This window comes from Musa acuminata, chromosome BXJ3-7, assembly GCF_036884655.1.
Source record: "Musa acuminata AAA Group cultivar baxijiao chromosome BXJ3-7, Cavendish_Baxijiao_AAA, whole genome shotgun sequence".
Classification (NCBI taxonomy): domain Eukaryota; kingdom Viridiplantae; phylum Streptophyta; class Magnoliopsida; order Zingiberales; family Musaceae; genus Musa; species Musa acuminata.
The window spans coordinates 11,165,120-11,185,623 of NC_088355.1; the positions used below are offsets into that span (position 1 = coordinate 11,165,120).

The window sequence follows — 20,504 nt, forward strand, 5'->3', positions numbered from 1 at the left end:
GTTATCCTCTATGACCATTCCGAGACCTGAGTTTCTCTATCCACTCAATCATCTTTAGGACATGGTTCTGAACCGGTGTCCCCTCAATTATTCTAGTGCGAAAAAGACTCTTGGATATCTCATATCACTAAGTCATTATCTATTCCTCAAATAGTTTATGGACATGTAGGAGAATAAATCTAACATTCATCTTTTCATGCTACCTCTATAACTCAGGAGTCATGGAGCCCAATATATAATACTGAGCAAGAGTGGAGTCATCTATGCACTTCACGTAGCGAGCGATATTATCCTTACTTACTCCTTCCTTGGGCATAAATATCATTGTATCAAGGACGTACATGATTTTCTCCGTCGTGAGAATAATTCTCAAATTACGGAGCCAATCCATATGATTCGGACCAGTGAGGTAATTGACATCAAGTATGCCATGTAAGGGATTTTAAAACGTTATTTTCTAAAAATAAATATGCAACATAAATAAATAACATGTATATTTCACAGAAAAATAAATAAGTAAGATATGAACTTCTATCTTAATCTAATGGGGATTAGGATATAATCAACGTCTCAGTGTAACCTCGAGGGACTCGACCAATCACACTAATCTCAAAAGGTTGACAATTCTTGCCGATCACAACTCCTTGTGATTACTATCCTATTCGACCTCCAAACCGCCATGGTATCGAGGGACTCGACCAACCATGATGTTCGGTTAAATCAACACCATTGTTACAAGATGAGTATGATTCGATGATATACCCTCGAGGGACTCGACCAAGTATTCCATGTTCTCAAGTCACCAGTGACATCTTTATGTCGTAGGCAAAATAGCAAATCGCCATATAGGTGAGCCTTGAGGGACTTGACTAACTCAATCTACATCGAGAATCGGTCCTTACCTATAACGATGGAAGATCACGTGGGTCAATCTAATTGTCTCACATTTACCGACTTAATATTATCGAGAGAGAGGATTTTGATTTGGTCTCCTAATATGACATGTCACATACACACACACACACACATACATATATATATATATATATGATCATGGACCACAGCCTGATGCGATCAGGCGTGAGTCAGTGAGCCTAATCACCCCCATCAAGATCTATGTGTAGCGGTATATTTTCATACCCTGTAATTGTCCATCTTATCCTCGTTGATTCTGTCGACATCTCGATGCATCTCCATGAATCATAATCATCCATCTCGTCCTCGTAGGTCTCGTTATCGCTTCCACGCTTCCCGATAATAAACGAGAAAAATAAAGAGTTACAAGCCTCATTAATAATAATAATCACATCACATGTACACACATCACACGGTCTATGATCATCCATTTACATCATACATCACATGTACATGTCATCATCATGTAGGACTACTAGATAATAATATTAATTAATTAATTTTTTTAATTAATTAATATTTTTTAAATTTTGAGACATTTATGGAATTTTTTGAATTGTGAGGGGTATTTTGATAATTTAGATAGAAAGGATAGAATTTAGAATTTTTTAATTTTGAGGGGCGAATCTATTAGTTTTCCAAAAATCCCTAATCCCCTTTCTCCCTTGTTGTGTTGCAGTGGTCGCCACCACCCCGCCAACGACAGCCACTATGGGGGGGAGGCACTGCCTCTACCCGCGAGCGGCTCATCCGCGAGCGGGTGCCCCTACCTACCAGCATTGCTGCAGGCGACGGTCGCCCCTGTGGGTGGCGTTGTGTCCGCGGGCAACCCTACCTACTGGCACCACTATAAGCGATGGTCACCCTTGCGGGTGGCATTGTGCCCGCGGGTTGTGCCGCCACTACGGGCGCTATGCCCACGGGTGCCCCACCTGTAGGCTGCCGACCCTACGTCGATCACAAGCCTGTTACAAGGGTGGCGGCAGCAGCAAAGGATAGTAGGGCATTAGGGTTTTCTGGGAAAAAGATAGTTTTACCCCTCGGAATTTAAGAAATTCTTGTTTCTGTCCTTTGTCCAAATTACGAAAATACCCTTATAAATTCAGAAATTCCCTACATGTCCCTGATTTCAGAAAATATTAATTAATTAAAAAGTTTAGTTGATTATTATTTTTTATTATTATCTAGTAGTCCTACATGATGATGATTATTTATACATGTGATGTATGATGTGTGGACGGATGATCATAGACCGTGTGATGTGTGTACTTGTGATTATTATTATTGAGGTCTGCGAGTCTCCATTATATTTCTCGTTTATTGTCGGGCCTGCGTGCCTATGATTAAGTTGTAATCATATGAGGAGGCGCAGCGGGAGCGTGGATGCGATAGCGGGACCCACGAGACGGACGATCGTGATGCATGGAGATGCATCAAGATGTCGACGGAATCGACGAGGACGAGATGGACGATCACAGGGCATGGAGATGCACTGTTGCACACATAGATCTTGATGTGAGTGATTAGGCCTACTGGCTCGGGCCTAATCATATTAGGTTGTGGTCCATGATCATCTGGTGTGATTGCTTATACACATATTAGATAAGTATATATATTTGCATGCGATGTAGATATATATTAAATATGTATATGTGTGGCATGTCATATTAGGAGACCAAATCTTAGAAACATCTCTCGATAATATTAAGTCGGTAAACGTGAGGCAATTAGATTGACCCACGTGGCCTTCCATCGTTATGAGTAGGAACCGATTCCCGGTGTAGGTTGAGTTGGTCGAGTCCCTCGAGACTCACCTATATCGCGATTCGCTATCTTGCTTACGACATAGAGATGTCACCGGTGATCTGAGGGCATGATATGCTTGGTCGAGTCCCTCGAGGGTATATCATTAAATCAGACTCATCTTGTAACGAAGGTGTTGACTTAACCGAGCATCATGGTTGGTCGAGTCCCTCGAGGCCATGGTGATTCGGAGGCCGAACAGGACGGGAATCACAAGGAGTTGTGATCGGCAAGAGTTGCCTACCTTTTAGGGTTAGTATGATTGGTCGAGTCCCTCGAGGTTACACTAAGACGCTGATTGGATCCTGATCCCCACTAGAAGTCTACCGGAGACTTCCGTTTCACGTGCTGAGGGTGTCGCGTGACTCATTAGTAAAATAGTGGGAGCATATTAAGATAGAAGTCCATATCTTGATAGTTTATTTCTTGTAAAATCTGCATGTTATTCATTTCTGCTACATCTTTATTTTCAGAAAATGTCGCTTTCAAATCCCTTACGTGGCATACTTGATGTCAACCGCCTCACTTGTCCAAATTATACGGATTGGCTCCGTAACTTGAGAATTGTTCTCACAGCGGAGAAAATCGTGTACGTCCTTGATACAGTGATGCCTACGCCCGAAGAAGGGGCAAGCGAGGATGAGATCGCTTGCTACATGAAGTACATTGATGACTCCACTCTTGCTCAGTGCTATATATTGGGCTCTATGACTCCAGAGTTACAGAGATAACATGAAAAGATGGATGCCAGATCCATTCTCCTACATGTCCGCAAATTGTTTGAGGAACAGGGAAGGACTCAACGATATGAGATATCCAAGAGCCTTTTCCGCGCTAGGATGACTGAGGGGACACCGGTTCAGAACCATGTCCTAAAGATGATTGAGTGGATAGAGAAACTCACAGGTCTAGGAATGGTCCTAGAGGATAACTTGTGTGTGGACATTGTGCTTCAGTCCCTACCAGATTCCTTTTCACAGTTCATAATGAATTTTAATATGAACAAGCTTGAGGTGACTCTCCCAGAGCTCCTAAATATGTTAAGGGAGGCAGAGAGTACTATTAAGAAAGAGAAGCCAGTTCTCTACACTGGTGAGACCAGAAAGAAAAGGAAAGCAGAAAGGTTCCTTAAGAAGGGAAAGGGCAAGGGCAAACAAGGTAAAGCAAAGGTTGCTAAGAAATACCCAACAAAGGACAAATGCCAGTGCTTCCACTGTGGTAAAGATGGGCACTGGAAGAGAAACTGCAAAGAGTACCTTGCAGAAAGGGCGAAACAAAAGCTTGATGAAGCTTCAAGTACATTCATGATGAGTCTCCATTTGTCAGAATCTTATGATAACACATGGGTATTGGATACCGGTAGTGCTTATCATATATGCAATTCGTTGCAGGTTCTGGCAAGGCCTAGGAGACTTGAAAGAGGCGAGATGGACCTCAAGATGGGTAATGGAGCAAAAGTTGTTGTATTAGCTGTTGGCGAGGTCGCCCTACATCTGCCTAGTGGAGCTTTTATTGCATTAGATGCATGTTATTTTGTTCCTTCTATTATCAAAAACATTATCTCCATTTCATGTTTAACAGTTAGTGGATATAAATTTGTTTTTGAGAACAATGGTTGTTCGATATTATTAGATGATAAGATCATCACGAAAGGAACATTGCATAATGGTTTATTTATGTTAGACACCACTCCACATATCATGAATGTAAATGTGTCCAAAAGGAAACGAGATGAGTTGAACAGTGCATACCTGTGGCATTGTAGGCTAGGTCACATCCATGAAAAAAGGATTCAAAAGTTGTTAAATGATGGATATCTAGATCCATTCGACTATATGTCTTATGCAACTTGTGAGCCTTGCATTCGTGGAAAACTGACTAACTCTCCATTTAGTGGAACTGGAGAGAGAGCCACTGAGTTGTTGGAACTCATACATAGTGATGTATGTGGACCCATGTCAACTCATGCCATTGGAGGTTACTCCTACTTCATTACATTTACTGATAATTTCTCAAGGTATGGATATGTGTACTTAATGAAGTACAAGTCCGAGGCCTTTGAGAAATTCGGAGAGTATAAGAATGAGATGGAGAACCAGACTGAAAAGAGTATCAAAACTCTTCGATCAGATCGAGGATGTGAGTACTTAAGTACAGAGTTTACTCAGTTCCTCAAGGACCATGGGATATTATCCCAATGGACACCTCCTTATACACCTCAGCTCAATGGTGTCTCTGAAAGGAGAAATCGTACATTATTAGATATGGTACGGTCCATGATGAGTTTCGCTGACCTACCCATCTCATTATGGGGATATGCCCTAGAAACCGCAGCTTACCTTCTGAACAGAGTTCCAACTAAGTCGGTAGTGTCTACACCATATGAGATATGGAAAGGGAAGAAGCCTGATATTAAGGTTGTTAAGATTTGGGGCTGCCCTGCCCATGTTAGAAGACACAACCCCGATAAGTTAGAATCAAGGACAGAGCGATGCAAATTTGTGGGATACCCCAAGGAAACTTGTGGGTATTATTCCTATCATCTCAAGGACCAAAAGGTCTTTATAGCTAAGAGAGCAGTGTTCCTTGAGAATGAACACATTCTTGGTGGAGACAGTGGGAGAATGATAGAGTTGAGCGAAGTTAGAGAACCAAGCTCAAGCACCACTCTACAGCCCGAGTCTGTTCAGGTACCTAATACACAAGTATCAACTTTACGCAGGTCTGATAGAGTATCCCATCCTCCTGAGAGATATGTGGGACATATTAGAGCAGAGGATGTAGAGGATATTGATCCTCAGACCTACGAGGAGGCTATTATGAGTATAGACTCCGGGAAGTGGCAAGAAGCCATGAATTCTGAGATGGATTCTATGTACTCCAATAAGGTTTGGAACCTAGTTGATGCGTCCGAAGGTATTGTACCCATCGGTTGCAAATGGATCTTTAAGAAAAAGATCGGAGTAGATGGAAAGGTAGAGACCTATAAAGCAAGGCTAGTGGCTAAAGGGTATCATCAAAGGCAATGTGTTGACTACGACGAAACTTCTCACCCGTAGCAATGCTAAAATCCATCAGAATTCTATTGGCTATTGCAGCACACTATGATTATGAGATCTGGCAGATGGATGTGAAAACTGCATTCCTCAATGGGAACATCGAGGAGGAGGTGTATATGATGCAACCTGAGGGATTTGTGTCCAAGAACTGCCCAGATAAGGTGTGTAGGTTGCTTAAATCCATTTATGGACTAAAGCAAGCTTCCCGAAGTTGGAACATAAGATTTGATGAGTCAATCAGATCTTATGACTTCGTTAAGAACGAAGATGAGCCTTGTGTATACAGGAAGGTAAGTGGGAGCGCTATCACCTTTTTAGTGTTATATGTGGATGACATCCTCATCATTGGGAATGACGTAGGAATGCTATCCACAGTAAAGACTTGGTTATCTAGACACTTCTCCATAAAGGACTTAGGGGAAGCATCCTATATCTTGGGGATTAGAATCTATAGAGATAGATCCAAGAGGATGCTTGGCTTGTCCCAGTCCAGGTACATAGAAACCATTGTCAAAAGGTTTGGCATTGAAAATTCTAAGAAAGGGCGAACATGGATATGATACCTTATGCCTCAGCAATATGATATATCATGTATGCCATGCTATGTACTAGGCCTGATATAGCGCATGCTCTGAGTGTCACGAGCAGGTATCAGGCGGATCCAGGCTTGGAGCACTGGAAAGCAGTAAAGTGTATCCTTAAGTACTTGAGAAGGACTAAGGATCTTTTACTAGTATATGGAGGTAATAGCCTTAAGGCTGAAGGCTTCACTGACTCAAGTTTTCAGTCTGATGTCGATGATAGCAAGTCGAATTCAGGGTATGTGTACACCTTGAATGGAAGAGCAGTGTGCTAGAAGAGTTCCAAGCAAGATACCACTACTGACTCGACCACAGAGGCGGAGTACATTGCTGCATCAGATGCAGCAAAGGAGAGAGTCTGGGTGAAGAAGTTCATCACAGATTTGGGAGTCGATACAGATAGCGACAAGTCGACTTCCTTATATTGTGACAACTATGGGGTGATTACTCAAATAAGGGAACCCGGGTCTCATCAGAAGTGTTCTGAGGAGGTTCCAACTTATAAGAGAGATCGTAACCCGAGGAGATGTAGTAGTGGAAAGAGTTCAATCCGAAGATAACATTGCAGATCCACTGACAAAGCCGTTGTCTCAGATTGTCTTTGAGCGTCACAGGGGTCTGATGGGGATCAGACACATAGGTGATTGGCTTTAGGTCAAGTGGGAGATTGCTAGTCATAGGTGCCCAGCAAGCCAATCACATGAGTGATGGCACGTGTGACTTGATACAGAATCTTTTTGCTTATTATATTTTGGCGTATATCACTTTATAACTATTGCATAAATACATATATATATTGTGATGTCCTTGGATTTGTGCAATGGGAATCGGATCGTGATGAGATCACGATAATGAGATCGATTCACCTTCAAACACATATCCTAAATAATCCCGGTCATAGGTTACTCGAGAGGGACATCGTGATAACCGGATAGACTGGTGTGCTGTATACCCGTCCATATGATGGATGCAGCTGGTCTCATAGCTGCTCGTGTAGGGACACTAGGGATACAGTACAGGTGCTCATTGGAGAATGAGTTCATTGATTGATCCGCTTACGGAATGCTGGATGGTTGATGATGCCTTATTGTCAGACAGCGATTCCGTAGTCCTAGTGGTGTATCTGGTCCTTAGACTTGAGACACCAAGGATGTCCTGTATGAGTGCTCCACTCTTTGATACCAGACTTATATGTTTGGTTGTCCCAGATCAAGTACAACTGGTCATTGGGAGTGGTAGTCGACCTTACGAGGGCTATTGAGTGTCGACAGAGGATCATCCACTCTCGGCATCATGAGAGGAATATCCCATGTGTTCTTGCTCAGACAAATCCCTGGCCAGGGTCATTCGGGTTGAGAGAGAAAGAGTTCTCCGGGAGAATCCGATTAGAGCGAGACTCGAGTAGAAACCGTATGGGTCTGACAACACCATGCTCGATATACGGTCTCTAGGATATTAGATGGATGAGGGACTATAGGTACATGGTAACTGAGGACAAACAGGTCAAATGGATTGGATTCCCCTGTATCGTCTGGGGACTACGGCGTAGTGGCATAGTACGTCCGTAGTCGATAAGTCAAGTGAATTATTACAGAGATAATAATTCACTCAGTCAGAAGGAGTTCTGATAGGTGTGACTCACGGCCAACTCGATATTGGGCCTAGAGGGTCACACACATATGGTAGGCATTGCGATGAGTAGAGGTTCGGATATGAGATATCCGACGGAGCCCTTGTCTTATTGGATGCAGATCTAATACCCACTAGGGAAGGACCCATTAGGGTTTGACACGGGATCTCTATAAATAGGAGGGATTCACAACCTCATAGGCTAGAGTCTTTGCTTGCCTTTCTTATTCTCCTCTCCCTCTCCACCTCAAAGTAGGCCTGGAGTTTTGAGGAGCGTCGTCGCAACCCTGCTGTGTGGATCACCGCTAGAGAGGAGGACGCTTGACCTCCTTCACCCTCTCCTAAGGATCTGCAAGGAAACAGGGATATACGATCTCCCTAGGTAACACAATCTCTATACGCAGTTTTGTGTTTTGCGGATTTTTGCGCACCAATCTTCGCACGACGACGAACATCTTTTTGGGAATCGGGGATTTTTGTTTTCTTGTTCTTCCGCTGCGCATATGATGTCGCCCCCCATGATTTCCTAACAAGAAGTTCAAAAGAGGGCTTCTTGTTCGATTTGGCCCATCCGAATATGAGAATGTTGATGGTCAGCTCGTCAAAATTCATCAAACATCTACAGTGTTGGAATATCATAGTATGTTTGAAAGATTGTCAAATCAAGCTAGAGATTGGTCGGAACGATAGCTTCTGGATACATTTATTGAAGGGCTTAATCCAAAGATCCGGTGTGAAGTTAAGACTCGTCAACCTCGCACTATGATAGTTGTGATCTCATTTGCACATCTACATGAGAAAAAAATTAGTAAGGAAAGATTACCAAGAGGTTTGCACTATGATGAAAAGTGGAGGATGGAGCACCAAAGTAAACAAGGGCAACATATGATGATTGAGCCAATTAGAGAGGAACCAAAAGCAGAAGAGTTGAACTCCGATTATGAAGGTGTGGAAACTAATGAAGATATTGAAGCCATCACATATACAGTGTATGCATTGGTTGGCTATGCTAACCCACAAACTATGAAAGTTAGAGAAACTTTGAAGCATCAGCCTGTCACTATTTTGATTGATACGTGCAGCACTAATAATTTTATGGATAGGAAAGTTGCAGCCCGATTAGCTTAGCACATTGAAGGCTATGACAGATTCAAAGTAAAGATCGTTGATGGACGAATTTTAACTTATGATAGTAAAGGCTAGGAGTTTCTTGCAACGATTACTAAATTGAAAGACCGACCTGTTGCTTACACTATCAAAAAGTGGAGACCATACTTACTTGATCAACGGGTTGTGATGCGTTTGCAGATGGTCTATGACTAAAGTGCTGAAAGAGAAGCTCCCCGAGATTGATGCTGCTCAGCCTTGAGGACAAGGCTGATTTGAAGAGGGAGGAACTGTTAGGACCCCTTTTCTGATGTATTGAATAATGTTTATTGAGTCTATTTAGTCCAGTTGTTTATTGAGTCTGTTTAGTTCAGTTAGAGTTGGGTAGAGATTTATTTAATATTTATTTATTATTAAGAGTCTAAGTCTTAGTGGACTCTAAGTGGAACTCTATAAATAGTGATGTAACCATTTCTTTCAATGAATCAATCAATGAAATATTATTCCACTATGTGGACAAACCCTAGGAGGTCGATCCCCTCGAAGTGATCAAGGAGGGCCGATCCCCTCGAAGCGATCATTATCATTTCCTTTTCTCCCCTTTCTTCTACGATAAGATCGTAAGGTCTTATCAATTGGTATCAGAGCGACGATAAAACTTTAGGGTCTTATCAGAAGTATGGAGTACGATATTGAACCAATGATGATCCCAAAGGTCATGAAGGTCCTCCATAGATAAGGTGGAAACCTAGACAACAACGGTGACGATAAGGGGTTAGAAGAACAGGCACATCTCGTGGCTAATCAAGCAGTGGTAACCAAGCTTGACATACTTGAGTTTGATGAATTGCTTGAAATCAAGGAGATGGGAGGGTGATAATTGGAGCAATGGGGCATTGGGTTTTGGTTTGACCATGATTGAGATCGAAATAAGAGTTATTGTTTAGAGGAGCAATAGGAGACTGAGGGACTCCACAATCAAAAGATTGATGAAAGAAATTAAAAAGCTGAGACATGCACAATGCAAAAGAGAAACAAGATTAGAACATGCACATTCATAACAAGAAGAACATACACATTCAAATTGAAAGGGGAAAACATTAAGCAAAGGATGGTATTTCAAACCTCACGTTTCTTTTGTTCTTGTGGCAAACCAAATCATCCATAAAACGTATTAAGAAAAAGAAATCATTTTGAACAAAACAATCAATAACACCAAGAAAACCTATCTGAAAGATAAGATTTGACCAAAAAATTTGCTCTTTTTGCAAAATAATCAAGCAAATAATGGATCTTGAGAAAGAAGAAAATGAGGATTTTAACCACAAAATTAAAAAGAGCATAGCAAGAGAGAGAATCCACAACAGCTTAGTCGCAAATCATGTGATAATAAATCTAGATTCAAAGATAGAAACATCTAATAAGTAATTCATATGTCAAGAACAAGCCAACAAATCCAATGCAGCACCCAATAAGAGATATGACTTAAATGACCATTTTATTTTTTATAAAATGAGTAATTCAGCATGTCATATCACTTCTTAGGTAGCCGCTAATATAATCGATAATATTAAAATAAATAAAAATTAATTATGTCACTCGATCGATATCCTAATAGAAGTTTTAAAAGTATAAAAAACGTGATACTAAAATATTCACAGCACGCGATGCTAAAAGGTGATCTATAATTAGCCTTGTGGATCTACTGCAGGAGGGAGACGTACGCGAACTAAATCCAACAGAGCAAAGCAGCCAAGATAGCGATAGGTGGCGTGTTCGTATAGGAATGAGATTGGGAAGGAAAACTACATCCAACGTAAGGGAGAGGGAGGAAGCACCGAATCCAACTCCCAAGCGAGATAAGAGGGATAGAGAGAGACAGAGATTGAAGCATATGCTCACATGGGATTCCTTTTTACCGCGAGCGATGATGAGAATATACTTTGAGAGGCGCAGATACCCCGAACACCCAACAGCAGCAGAACTGCTACTGTTTATAAATCCTTCCTCCCACTCTCTCTTCTCTCCCGTTTCGTCTTCCTCTTGTGCCCTTCCGTCGGAGGAGGAGACCTCCAACTGCGGCGAGCGCAGGGATGACGATGGAAGAGATCAGGGAGGCGTTAGTGCAGGGGGAGGAGACGCCCCCGCAGCTGTTGGAGGACCCCGAGGCCAACTCCGGGCCCCGCCGCATTGCCCTCTTCGTTGAGCCCTCTCCCTTCGCGTCAGTTCCCCATCCCTTTCCATCTCTTGCTTGCTGATGCGGTTTGACTCCACGATGTTTCCTCCCTTTAATTTAAGAAGCATATCCAGCTTGCAATCTTGAAGTGGGTTTCTTGTTGATTTGGATGCTACTGTGAGTTGCCTCCTGGTAGATGGTGTGTTCTTCTGGGCAAATTTCATCTCTTTCTTGCTTTACCTTGTGAAAGTTGTAATCTCGATGAGGGTTCTGAGGATTTGGGTGTCACCTTTCTGTTGGATTTTTTTTTTTTTTTTGCCCTTTTCCTTCTCTTTCAATTTGTAGTATCATTGTAAATAGTCTTTAAATATGTAGCATGATTAGGAAGTTCCCTGAGATTCAAACTGTTCCCTCTTTTCTGATTGTTTCTACTCCTCTAAATCTTGGTATTTATATGTATATGCTAAAACTCTGGATTCAGATCATATTTTTGATCTAACATAGCCCACGCAAAAAGAACATCTAGAGATTGAAGAGCTACTCAGGGATTGTGTTATACATGCTTGATGAGTATGTCTAGGAATCCTCAGTGTCTTCATATGAATAGCATCATGTTAATAATAATCACTAATCTTTTATACCAAATTGATATACCTTAATTATAAATCCACCCTTGTTTATGCTGTTTAATTCTTAGTTTGGTAGTTGACCGATGAACAATGTCTTTTCCTATTATTACCCCATGGTTTTAACAGTAAATTTGATTGTTTATTCTGCTGCACTACTAAATCTGTCTTTGGATTGCCTCGCAGTTATGTCTCCGGATATAAGAACCGCTTTCAGAATTTCATAAAAAATTTGCGTGAAATGGGAGATGAGGTAAATACTTCTCAGTTTGGCTTTATCTTGGTAGAGTTATTTATTCTACCGGTGTCTGTGTTACAAATTCACTTGTATGGTTGATTTGCAAGCAAAGCAGTCAGTATTATCAAAACCTTGCTTTGATTTGGACATTCTATTATGTAGAAAAAGTGTATATAAGATGAACGAAAGGGAGATTTTTTTAGGACTTCTTCGGTGCAAAATCTAATTAATGACTTAATTGTGCGGGGTGCAGGTAATCGTTGTGACTAACCATGAAGGGGTGCCTCAAGAGTTCCATGGTGCAAAGGTTATTGGTTCATGGAGGTAAGCAAACTTAAGATTTCACTGCTTGATGTCTGTAAATTGTCATGTACAGAGATAAATTAGACTTAATTGGTTTTTTTTTTTTTTTTTTGCACTATGTATTATGCGTTATTGAATTAAAGTGTACTGTGATTCACTGCGTGATTCATTGTTTTACATTGTTTGCGTTGAGTTGATATGCTCATGGTATGTTATTAGGGTCCTGTATTATATGTATGGTCATGATAGGCATCATAAATGGTATGCTACTATTCAAAACCATCAAACCACAAAAGAAAATTTTAGCGATACTATTTTGTCAGTTTGGTTTCGTTTGTCCTCAATCATATTGAACACTTGGTTCGTAAGGTACCATTATTGGCTCGAGAGGTTTGTGTCTAGTGATGATGTGCCAAACTTTGCCTTGAAAATAATTAGTGGATTTTTTGCATCTTTGAATGTTTGCTCATGTTAAATGGTCAATCAAATGAGTCTCAGGAAGATAGTTCATATGAGGCTTCTTACTTTCTAGACGACATTGAACGAAGAGCTACTACTACTAACATAGGTTCTGGAAGTAAGAATCAAATATCAACAGCACGCAGAAACATACACTTGGTTTCGGAAACGAAATTATCTGGTCCCGTTTATCCTCCATCAAATTCATCTACATCATGCACTTTAATTGCTGTTCTTTTCCTGCCTTTTATTATGGTCCAATTGCTGTCTGCTTTTTTGCCTTTTTTCATGGTCCTGAGTTCTCTTTGCAGCTTTCCCTGCCCCTGGTATCAAAAAGTTCCACTTTCCCTGGCGCTTAGCCCAAGAATAATTTCAGAGGTTGCAAACTTTAAGCCAGATATTATTCATGCATCTTCACCAGGAATCATGGTAATTGTAACATAGAAAAACATTTCTACACATGGTGACTTTAATTCTCTTGCATGATTTCCTACTCATCCTTTAGTATTGCAGGTATTTGGTGCTCTGACAATTGCCAAGATGCTCTGTGTTCCTATAGTGATGTCATATCACACCCATGTTCCAAAGTGAGTTGACTTCTTCACAATAGCTTATGACTAGGATCGTTAGTTTGATTTATCATATTTCACTAGAATTAGAATCCTGTGTAACTGTTATTATCAGAATTGATTTGGAAGGGATCCTATCTTGCTATAGGCAGCAGTAATTCTGTTTTACCTGGTGGTTTAATTATGCTTGTTGTAAGTACAACTGATTATTATCGAAGAAGATCACTTGAGTATTATACACTAACATAACCATTGCATGTTAATCTCCTTATCAAATCCTTGAGAATGCTATTCATTCTAACACTGTTTTTTTGTATTTCTAGTTTTTTCGATTTCAAACATGACTTTCAGATTCACTTATAATGCTTGGATGCCTCATCCTCATCTGCGTCAAAATAACAATTATTAGAACCGGTTTTGTTCTTCTCTGTGGCGGCTAAAAGTTCCAATCCATTTAGCTTCAATAAACATTCTACTACACATACTACATTTGTCTTCTCTCTGGTTGACTGATTTTCTTCGGGGTAAAATGAAAATTTTAAACACGAATGCTGACGTAGATGACAAATTGAGAGAAAGACTTACAAAGATAATTAATTTATGGAGGTTCACTATGACTTGCTACGCTGCAAAACCACAATAAAATTTTAGGCAAAGTTACTTAGTTGCCTAGTTAATGAAAATTTGTGCACAATTAGTTGTTGAATGACATCAATGCACTTAAAGAATAAACAGTAGCAGATGATGGCTTCTATTGGCAATACCTCTTGTTCTCTGTATATTGTTATAATCTTTGAGTGAATGCTATCAATTTGAAACCTGTTTTCAAGAAATAACATGAAACATAAGAATATCGATATCGAGATAGTACGCATCTAATATTTTCCATGCGTCAGTTAAATGCCTTTCATAAATGTATAACCTGGTACAATGATTTGTTACTCTTGCTCGCATGTACACAGATATATACCGAGATATACATTCAGTTGGTTGGTGGAGCCAATGTGGTCAGTCATAAGTAAGCCTTGATCTTTTGTATTCTTTCATCTAAGATCCTTCATTGCCATAGAATGTTACTCAAACCCTGGCTTTTCTTTCTAAGGGTTCCTTCATAGAGCTGCTGATCTTACTTTGGTGCCGTCAGCTGCTATCGGCAAGGATCTCATAGCTGCTCATGCAACAGCAGGTTAGACATTTTGGTGGAAGCTTCTCTAAACATTGTTGCTGACGTCTTACAATTTCCTTTGTGCTCTTGATGATGTCTTTCTTGTTTCGCAGCCGATAAATTACGCCTTTGGAATAAAGGTATCGACTCTGAAAGCTTCCATCCTCGTTTTTGCAGCCACGAAATGCGTGTAAGGCTAAGGTACCCTTCACAATCCACCACTGCTAATAAAAAGTAACATGTAAATGACACCATTTTTTTTTTTTAATGAACTCCTTCATGGCACACATGAAAAATGACACATTTGTTATGCTCTTTCTTCTCCTTTTGTCAGTAATGGTGAACCAGAAAAGCCTTTGTTGATTCATGTTGGACGCTTAGGAGTCGAAAAGAGCTTGGATTTTCTCAAAAGGTGAATTTGTTTGACATGTATAAAGTGACTGATCGCCAACAGGACAGTAAGTATACCATTGTATTTTCGCATCCACAAGTATATAATTCATGTATAATGCTTGATCGATCAGGGTTATGGAAAGGCTACCAGGAGTTAGAATTGCAGTTGTAGGAGATGGACCATACAGGTAAAAGACACTTCTTCTCAGTTTGTCCTTTCACCTAAAGATTACAGGTGGAATCCTTGATGTGTGCTGCCAAGGATTTGCCGTAATTTCAATCATGCTGGAATCTAAACCCTCCATGAATCTTTTTGACTCGGTGTTGAGACAGGCCTGAACTGGAGAAGATGTTCACAGGCATGCCTGCGGTGTTCACAGGCATGCTCCAAGGTGAGGAGCTCTCAAAGGCATATGCCAGTGGGGATGTCTTCTTGATGCCTTCGGAATCTGAGACCCTGGGGCAAGTTGTGCTGGAGGCCATGTCGTCCGGCATCCCCGTGGTCGCAGCTCGTGCAGGAGGGATACCTGACATCATACCGGAGGAGCACGAAGGGAGGACCAGCTTCCTGTTCACCCCCGGCGACCTGGATGACTGTCTGAACAAGATCAAACACCTGTTGGCTTGCGACGACTTCAGGGACGCCATGGGCAGGGCGGCACGGGAGGAGATGGAGAAGCATGACTGGCGAGCAGCTACGCGGATAATACGTGACGAGAACTACAATGCGGCCATTTGGTTTTGGCGGAAGGAGAGGGCGCAGCTGCTGGGACCGATCCAGTGGATGTTCAGATGGATGCTCTGCTCACCGGAAAACAACTGCAGTTGAAGTCCAAAGGGAAGTTGAAGCCTGTGTAAATTGTGCTTGAAAAGCTTGGAAAATGTGTGGATAATTGGTGTATCGGATTGGATTGGCAGCAGATTGATTCCTTGTGCATTATATTTTGGGTCAGAAGACACGAGTTCTTGATTTAGCTGCTATGCTGTGGACCTCTCGTCTTCTAAGGTCTCAGGCCATTTGTTGTACCATCGAAACTGCAACAGTGAAACTATTTAGAATCGATGAATGAAGTTCTCAACTTAGTCCCCTCTTTCCTCGACCTTGGGTAGAACCCCGACCCCACTCTTCGTCCAACTCAAAACGGGCGGGGCCGGTGCATCATGGCCTTCCAGGCGGCGACGTTCCTCTCAGGCATTTCATCGAACAGCTTGCGAGTGGCCAAGATTTAGGATGTTGAACGGGATGACGTTCCACCGGGGCATTGCATCGAACAGGGACTGGGCGGCCTACACATGGGCCGAGGTTGAAGTACATGCGGAGGAGGTGGCCGGCGGTGAAGCGGTCCGAGGCAGCGCCCGGTGTTACGAGAGGGCGTGCAACTGCTGGCCTAGGCAGGGCTTGCCAGACATAGCATCTGGAGCAGAGGTGGAGACGGCGGTGGTGGAGGGCGAGCTTCGTGGTGAGGTCGAAGTTGATCGAAACAGGGTTTGGCCGTCCGTTAGCGGCCGTGTGCAGCTATCGTGAGAGGCCATGCGCTTGGATCCAACAACCGAAGCTTTGGATCGTGTTCAGGATATATACATACGGGACAAAGATACGCCTGTCCTGTTAATGGATCCATGATCCACATCCGATCCGTAAGATCAAAGATTACTAGATACAAAATGAGGGCTTAAACCCGAATCCGAAATGCATGATATCTGTTTTAGTCGGGTAATTGCTAGCAAATATGTTTGGATCCGAATCCAATAACCACGTTGGCTAAACCATCGAAAAATCTCATACACTAATTAAAAAATAGATCTAACAATAATTGAAAGAAGATATGATGTTTCAAGTGACAACAGACTTTTCAAACACAATGAAATCCTTCTTGTTGTCACCTTACTCGATTACTTTGGTCATCAGCATTTGATTCCTTCTAGAATTGAAGCTATAGATGAACACATCAATTTGATTGCCTTGGAATCTTAGCCTAAATCCAGAAGATGATGGTTGAGAAGTGCAAAGCTCTCAAGACTAGTTTGCACATCCAAAACAAGAATTACGTATGACAGATGCCTTCTCCTGCACAACTTGCAGACAAAGAAGTTTGCAGCATCTGTGTGTGTGCACCATGTTTGCATGCTGAAGGATGCAGACTTCAAAACTGGAATTGCGTGAAACATCACCCTTCTCTTACTCAACTTAGTGGGAAAAGGAATCTGCAGCATCTCCCCAGAAGAAAGCTTGGATGTTACCCACTGCAGGTGACTTGTACAGGCACCACATTTGCATGCTGGAAGTTGCACTCACTGTGTGAATAATCACCACCAAGCAACAACAATGGCAGCTATAACAAAGGAAAGAAATTGCCAGGAACGATGGTAGGGCAAGCATCCACTTCAAAGCTTTGAACCAAATGGAGGATAGCAATTAGCATTTGCCATTATTGCATAACCCTCCACAACCAGCAAAATGAGGGAATGGCCAATTACTCACTATGTTTTCCTCTATATCGGACAAAGTCGTAACACCGTGAAAGGTGAGAAGAGCTCTGATGCAGGGTTTCCAACCATGAAATAACAAGCAGCAAGCCATCGACATACCTCACAACCACACGAAATTTGATCTTAGGGAGGTTAATTACCTTTGGTTATCTACTTAACATGTATTCATGTGGATAAACTAATCTTCTTTTATTAATTAGCGTATGTAGCTTTCATTGCTCTAACTAAAGTATACCGAAATATGAATTAGGTTGCGTAGAGTGTTGTTTCGATATACATCGGATTAACTCTCAAGAATGGCAAGGAAATAGGTGAGCAGAAAGAAGATGAGCAATTCAGAACCAGTAGAGTCGTTCGCTTCTTTGTTGAATACTTAAAATACAAATGTGAGCAGCAAAGGAGTCATGGCCATTGCAGAGTTGCGATGCAAACAGATTGCAGCAATCGGATGATTTAGTATGCAACCGAGCAGGACAGTCTTAAAAGTATTCTTGCTTCCAATCAACATGCACAGAAACAAATCACAAAACCAGAAAAGCCAAACAATAACATTTTATCAGCCTTGTGATGTGCCATAGCGTTGCCAAAGTCACACCCCAGAGTGGTTCCATACAGTTATGCCATAATTTACAGAGAAGAAAGAATTGTAAGCTTCAACTACGACACACTACATGAGGTGGCAGTAGGAAAGATTGGATACTCTCTCGTCCACCTTTAGCAGCATTTGAGCAATCTGGATTTCCCTTTCGACCCGGATTGATCCAGTCCTCTCCTCGGAAGAACCAACGGGAAACATCTGTTTAGAGGATGCCGAGGTTAACTTGATCGCACTTGCCAGTCTCTGGATTCTGAGCAAGTAGATTCATCCCGAACGGGTTCGTTCCGAACTGACATTGCATGAAGCGATGGGCATGCGATGATGGACTGAAGCCACTAGCTACCTCACCCAGCTGATCTGGATCGGCGATCGCGGAGAACTGGCCTGACAGTGAAGGTGTCAAGGCCAAGCTCGACTGCGTGGTGATGGTGGATGGCTGAGATGATGGCGAGGGAGGTCTGTTATCAGGGAAATCGACAGAAGTGATGTCATGTATGCTGGACCTTCTCTTATCCTTGCTGCCAGAGTTGAGCCTGATGAAGTACTTCTGTGCATGGCTAGCCACCTGCGTAGGGGTCCTTGTGATCACAAAATTCCGAGATATGTTTCTCCAGTCTCCTTTGCCATACTTTCTCAAGCCCAGCAAAAATAACCTGTAAAATGATAGTCATGAACTTGACAATAGCCCACAAGTATCTCGATTCGATAAGCTATACCATCATTGCACTGCTAGTATAAGAGAGAGAAAAAGGAAAAGAACCATGGAATCCTAATGTGATCCAACAGTTCTCGTGTCTAAGCTAAATGGTGCAAAGGCTACTGTTACCTTTAGATAGCCTGAGGTGGGAAAGGATGCAGATACATGAAGATGATAACAAGAGCATTAAGTCGAACAAGTTGTGTCCTTGAGATGAACAAGGTATAGAGGAGCAGATTCACATGAGCGAGCTTACTTGTGTTCATCTTCGGTCCAGGGGACTCCTTTCTTCCTCTCGTGATCTGATGATCTGGCGCCTGACCGCTTGGCGCCACCGCCGCCGCCGCCGACGCAGTACGAGTTCTTCCATGCTTCGGAATCACGACTGTTCTCCCAGTCCAGTGTAAAAGATGAGGTCCCGTAATAGACAGGGCAGGGGATCCGCCCGGCTTCTATCTCGGTCACGTCGTCGACCAATTCCCGGTAATGGCTCACCACGTCTCCCACCGTCTTCCCGGGGATCAAAGCCGCCACCTTTGCCCATCGGTCCGGGGTGTCCCCGTCGAACTTCGCCAGGGCGTCCTCGAACCATTTGTTCTCCTCCTGAGACCAACTCCCGCTCCCGCTCCGGCCCTCGCTGCTTTGCTGGCCGACGAACCAGTTGGTGCAGTAGGAGTGCGGCGGCGCCGCCTCCTTCCCAGGAAGAACATCCATCCACGGTCTTGTCATCATCTGGAGCTCCCCAAAGCCTTCCCTTCGATCGCAAAATCCGAACTTGACCCCTGAAGACACTCTTGGTCAAAGGTGAAGTTTTAGGAGACAGATCTGAAGTTGAAAGAAGCACAAGAAAGTACCAAGCGTAAAGCCTTAGCACAATTCTCCGTCGGATACAGCTTAAACCCTAGAAGAAGAAGCCTCGAGCGACCGAGACCGAGACCGAGACCGAGAAGGGAAAGCCAAAGGAGTGTAACCCAAGGGAAGAAGCGGCTAAAGAGACCAAGATGCGACCTTTCTCCCTTTGCTTTCCTTCCCACCCCCACCCTTTGGAGCGAGAGAAGAGATGGATCTAGGAATCCAGTCCTATCGATCTTTTTCCACCGCTCCTTTTCTCTCTGAGGCCACCAAACCAACGCAAGGGAGTTCCTCCTTTCCCACTGTTCCTTTATAGAGACAGACTGGAGACCAGTGCTATCATGGACTGGATTCGTTGTTTACTTCTCTCCTACACCCTCAATTAATTCTGCTGTTAGCTTTATCATATCAAAAGCCCACAATACTAAAATATTATTACCTAAGTTTTCTCATTTTCTATTGAGTCACCCAACCAATCACTGCTTGCACTCCCATCCACCCTTTATTGAGATCCGTTCATCCAACCACAGACTATAATAATGCATGTGTTCACTAAACACTCCTCAAAGATGAGAATCCATATATAATTTGTTAGTATTTATTATTATTATTTTCTCCTCCTTTTATCTCCCATGGTCCTTGGCCTATGAGTAGCCTTCTTGTCCATTTCTTTGTTTATTTCTGGACCCATGCCTCTGACCTAACTTTTGGGTCATCTTAATGGCTCTCAGCCAATCAACTGAGCATCTCCCAGCAGTAAAAATTGTGTAGGACATCCCATCAACCAAGTTGGCCACAGCGGAAACAGCAGCAGTATCTGCATTTCTTTATCATCTCTCTTTCC

The 20,504-nt window shown here is 42.4% G+C and overlaps 2 protein-coding genes across 3 annotated transcripts; one reads left to right on the top strand and one right to left on the bottom strand.

Annotated features, from left to right (window-relative positions):
* The first annotated feature begins 10,966 nt into the window (after positions 1-10,966).
* On the top strand, positions 10,967-16,110 carry LOC103991690 (sulfoquinovosyl transferase SQD2). The gene is made up of 11 exons (XM_009411216.3): positions 10,967-11,315; positions 12,083-12,149; positions 12,388-12,458; positions 13,208-13,325; positions 13,410-13,483; positions 14,428-14,483; positions 14,568-14,651; positions 14,744-14,831; positions 14,965-15,042; positions 15,155-15,211; positions 15,357-16,110. The coding sequence occupies exons 1-11, from the start codon at positions 11,188-11,190 to the stop codon at positions 15,850-15,852; spliced, it is 1,317 nt and encodes a 438-aa protein (XP_009409491.1). The 5' UTR covers positions 10,967-11,187; the 3' UTR covers positions 15,853-16,110.
* A 1,929-nt stretch (positions 16,111-18,039) lies between these two features.
* LOC135643303 (transcription factor DIVARICATA-like) lies at positions 18,040-19,979 on the bottom strand. Of its 2 annotated transcripts, none has more exons than XM_065160098.1 (3): positions 19,663-19,979; positions 19,065-19,590; positions 18,040-18,764 (listed from the first exon to the last, which is right to left on the bottom strand). In XM_065160098.1, the coding sequence occupies exons 2-3, from the start codon at positions 19,538-19,540 to the stop codon at positions 18,314-18,316; spliced, it is 927 nt and encodes a 308-aa protein (XP_065016170.1). In that variant the 5' UTR covers positions 19,541-19,590; positions 19,663-19,979; the 3' UTR covers positions 18,040-18,313. The 2 variants fall into 2 exon arrangements, with proteins under 2 accessions (XP_065016170.1, XP_065016171.1); XM_065160099.1 differs by having other exon boundaries at positions 19,817-19,978.
* Between the last annotated feature and the right edge of the window lie 525 nt (positions 19,980-20,504).

Excerpts from the sequence above, each read along its gene's own strand:
- LOC103991690 (XM_009411216.3), top strand. The coding sequence starts at position 11,188 with ATGACGATGGAAGAGATCAGGGAGGCGTTAGTGCAGGGGGAGGAGACG. Across the intron at positions 12,459-13,207 it reads AAGGTTATTGGTTCATGGAG|CTTTCCCTGCCCCTGGTATC; the intron begins GTAAGCAAACTT and ends TTCTCTTTGCAG. Across the intron at positions 15,212-15,356 it reads GTAGGAGATGGACCATACAG|GCCTGAACTGGAGAAGATGT; the intron begins GTAAAAGACACT and ends GTGTTGAGACAG.
- LOC135643303 (XM_065160098.1), bottom strand. The coding sequence starts at position 19,540 with ATGATGACAAGACCGTGGATGGATGTTCTTCCTGGGAAGGAGGCGGCG. Across the intron at positions 18,765-19,064 it reads TGGACCGAAGATGAACACAA|GTTATTTTTGCTGGGCTTGA; the intron begins GTAAGCTCGCTC and ends ATCATTTTACAG.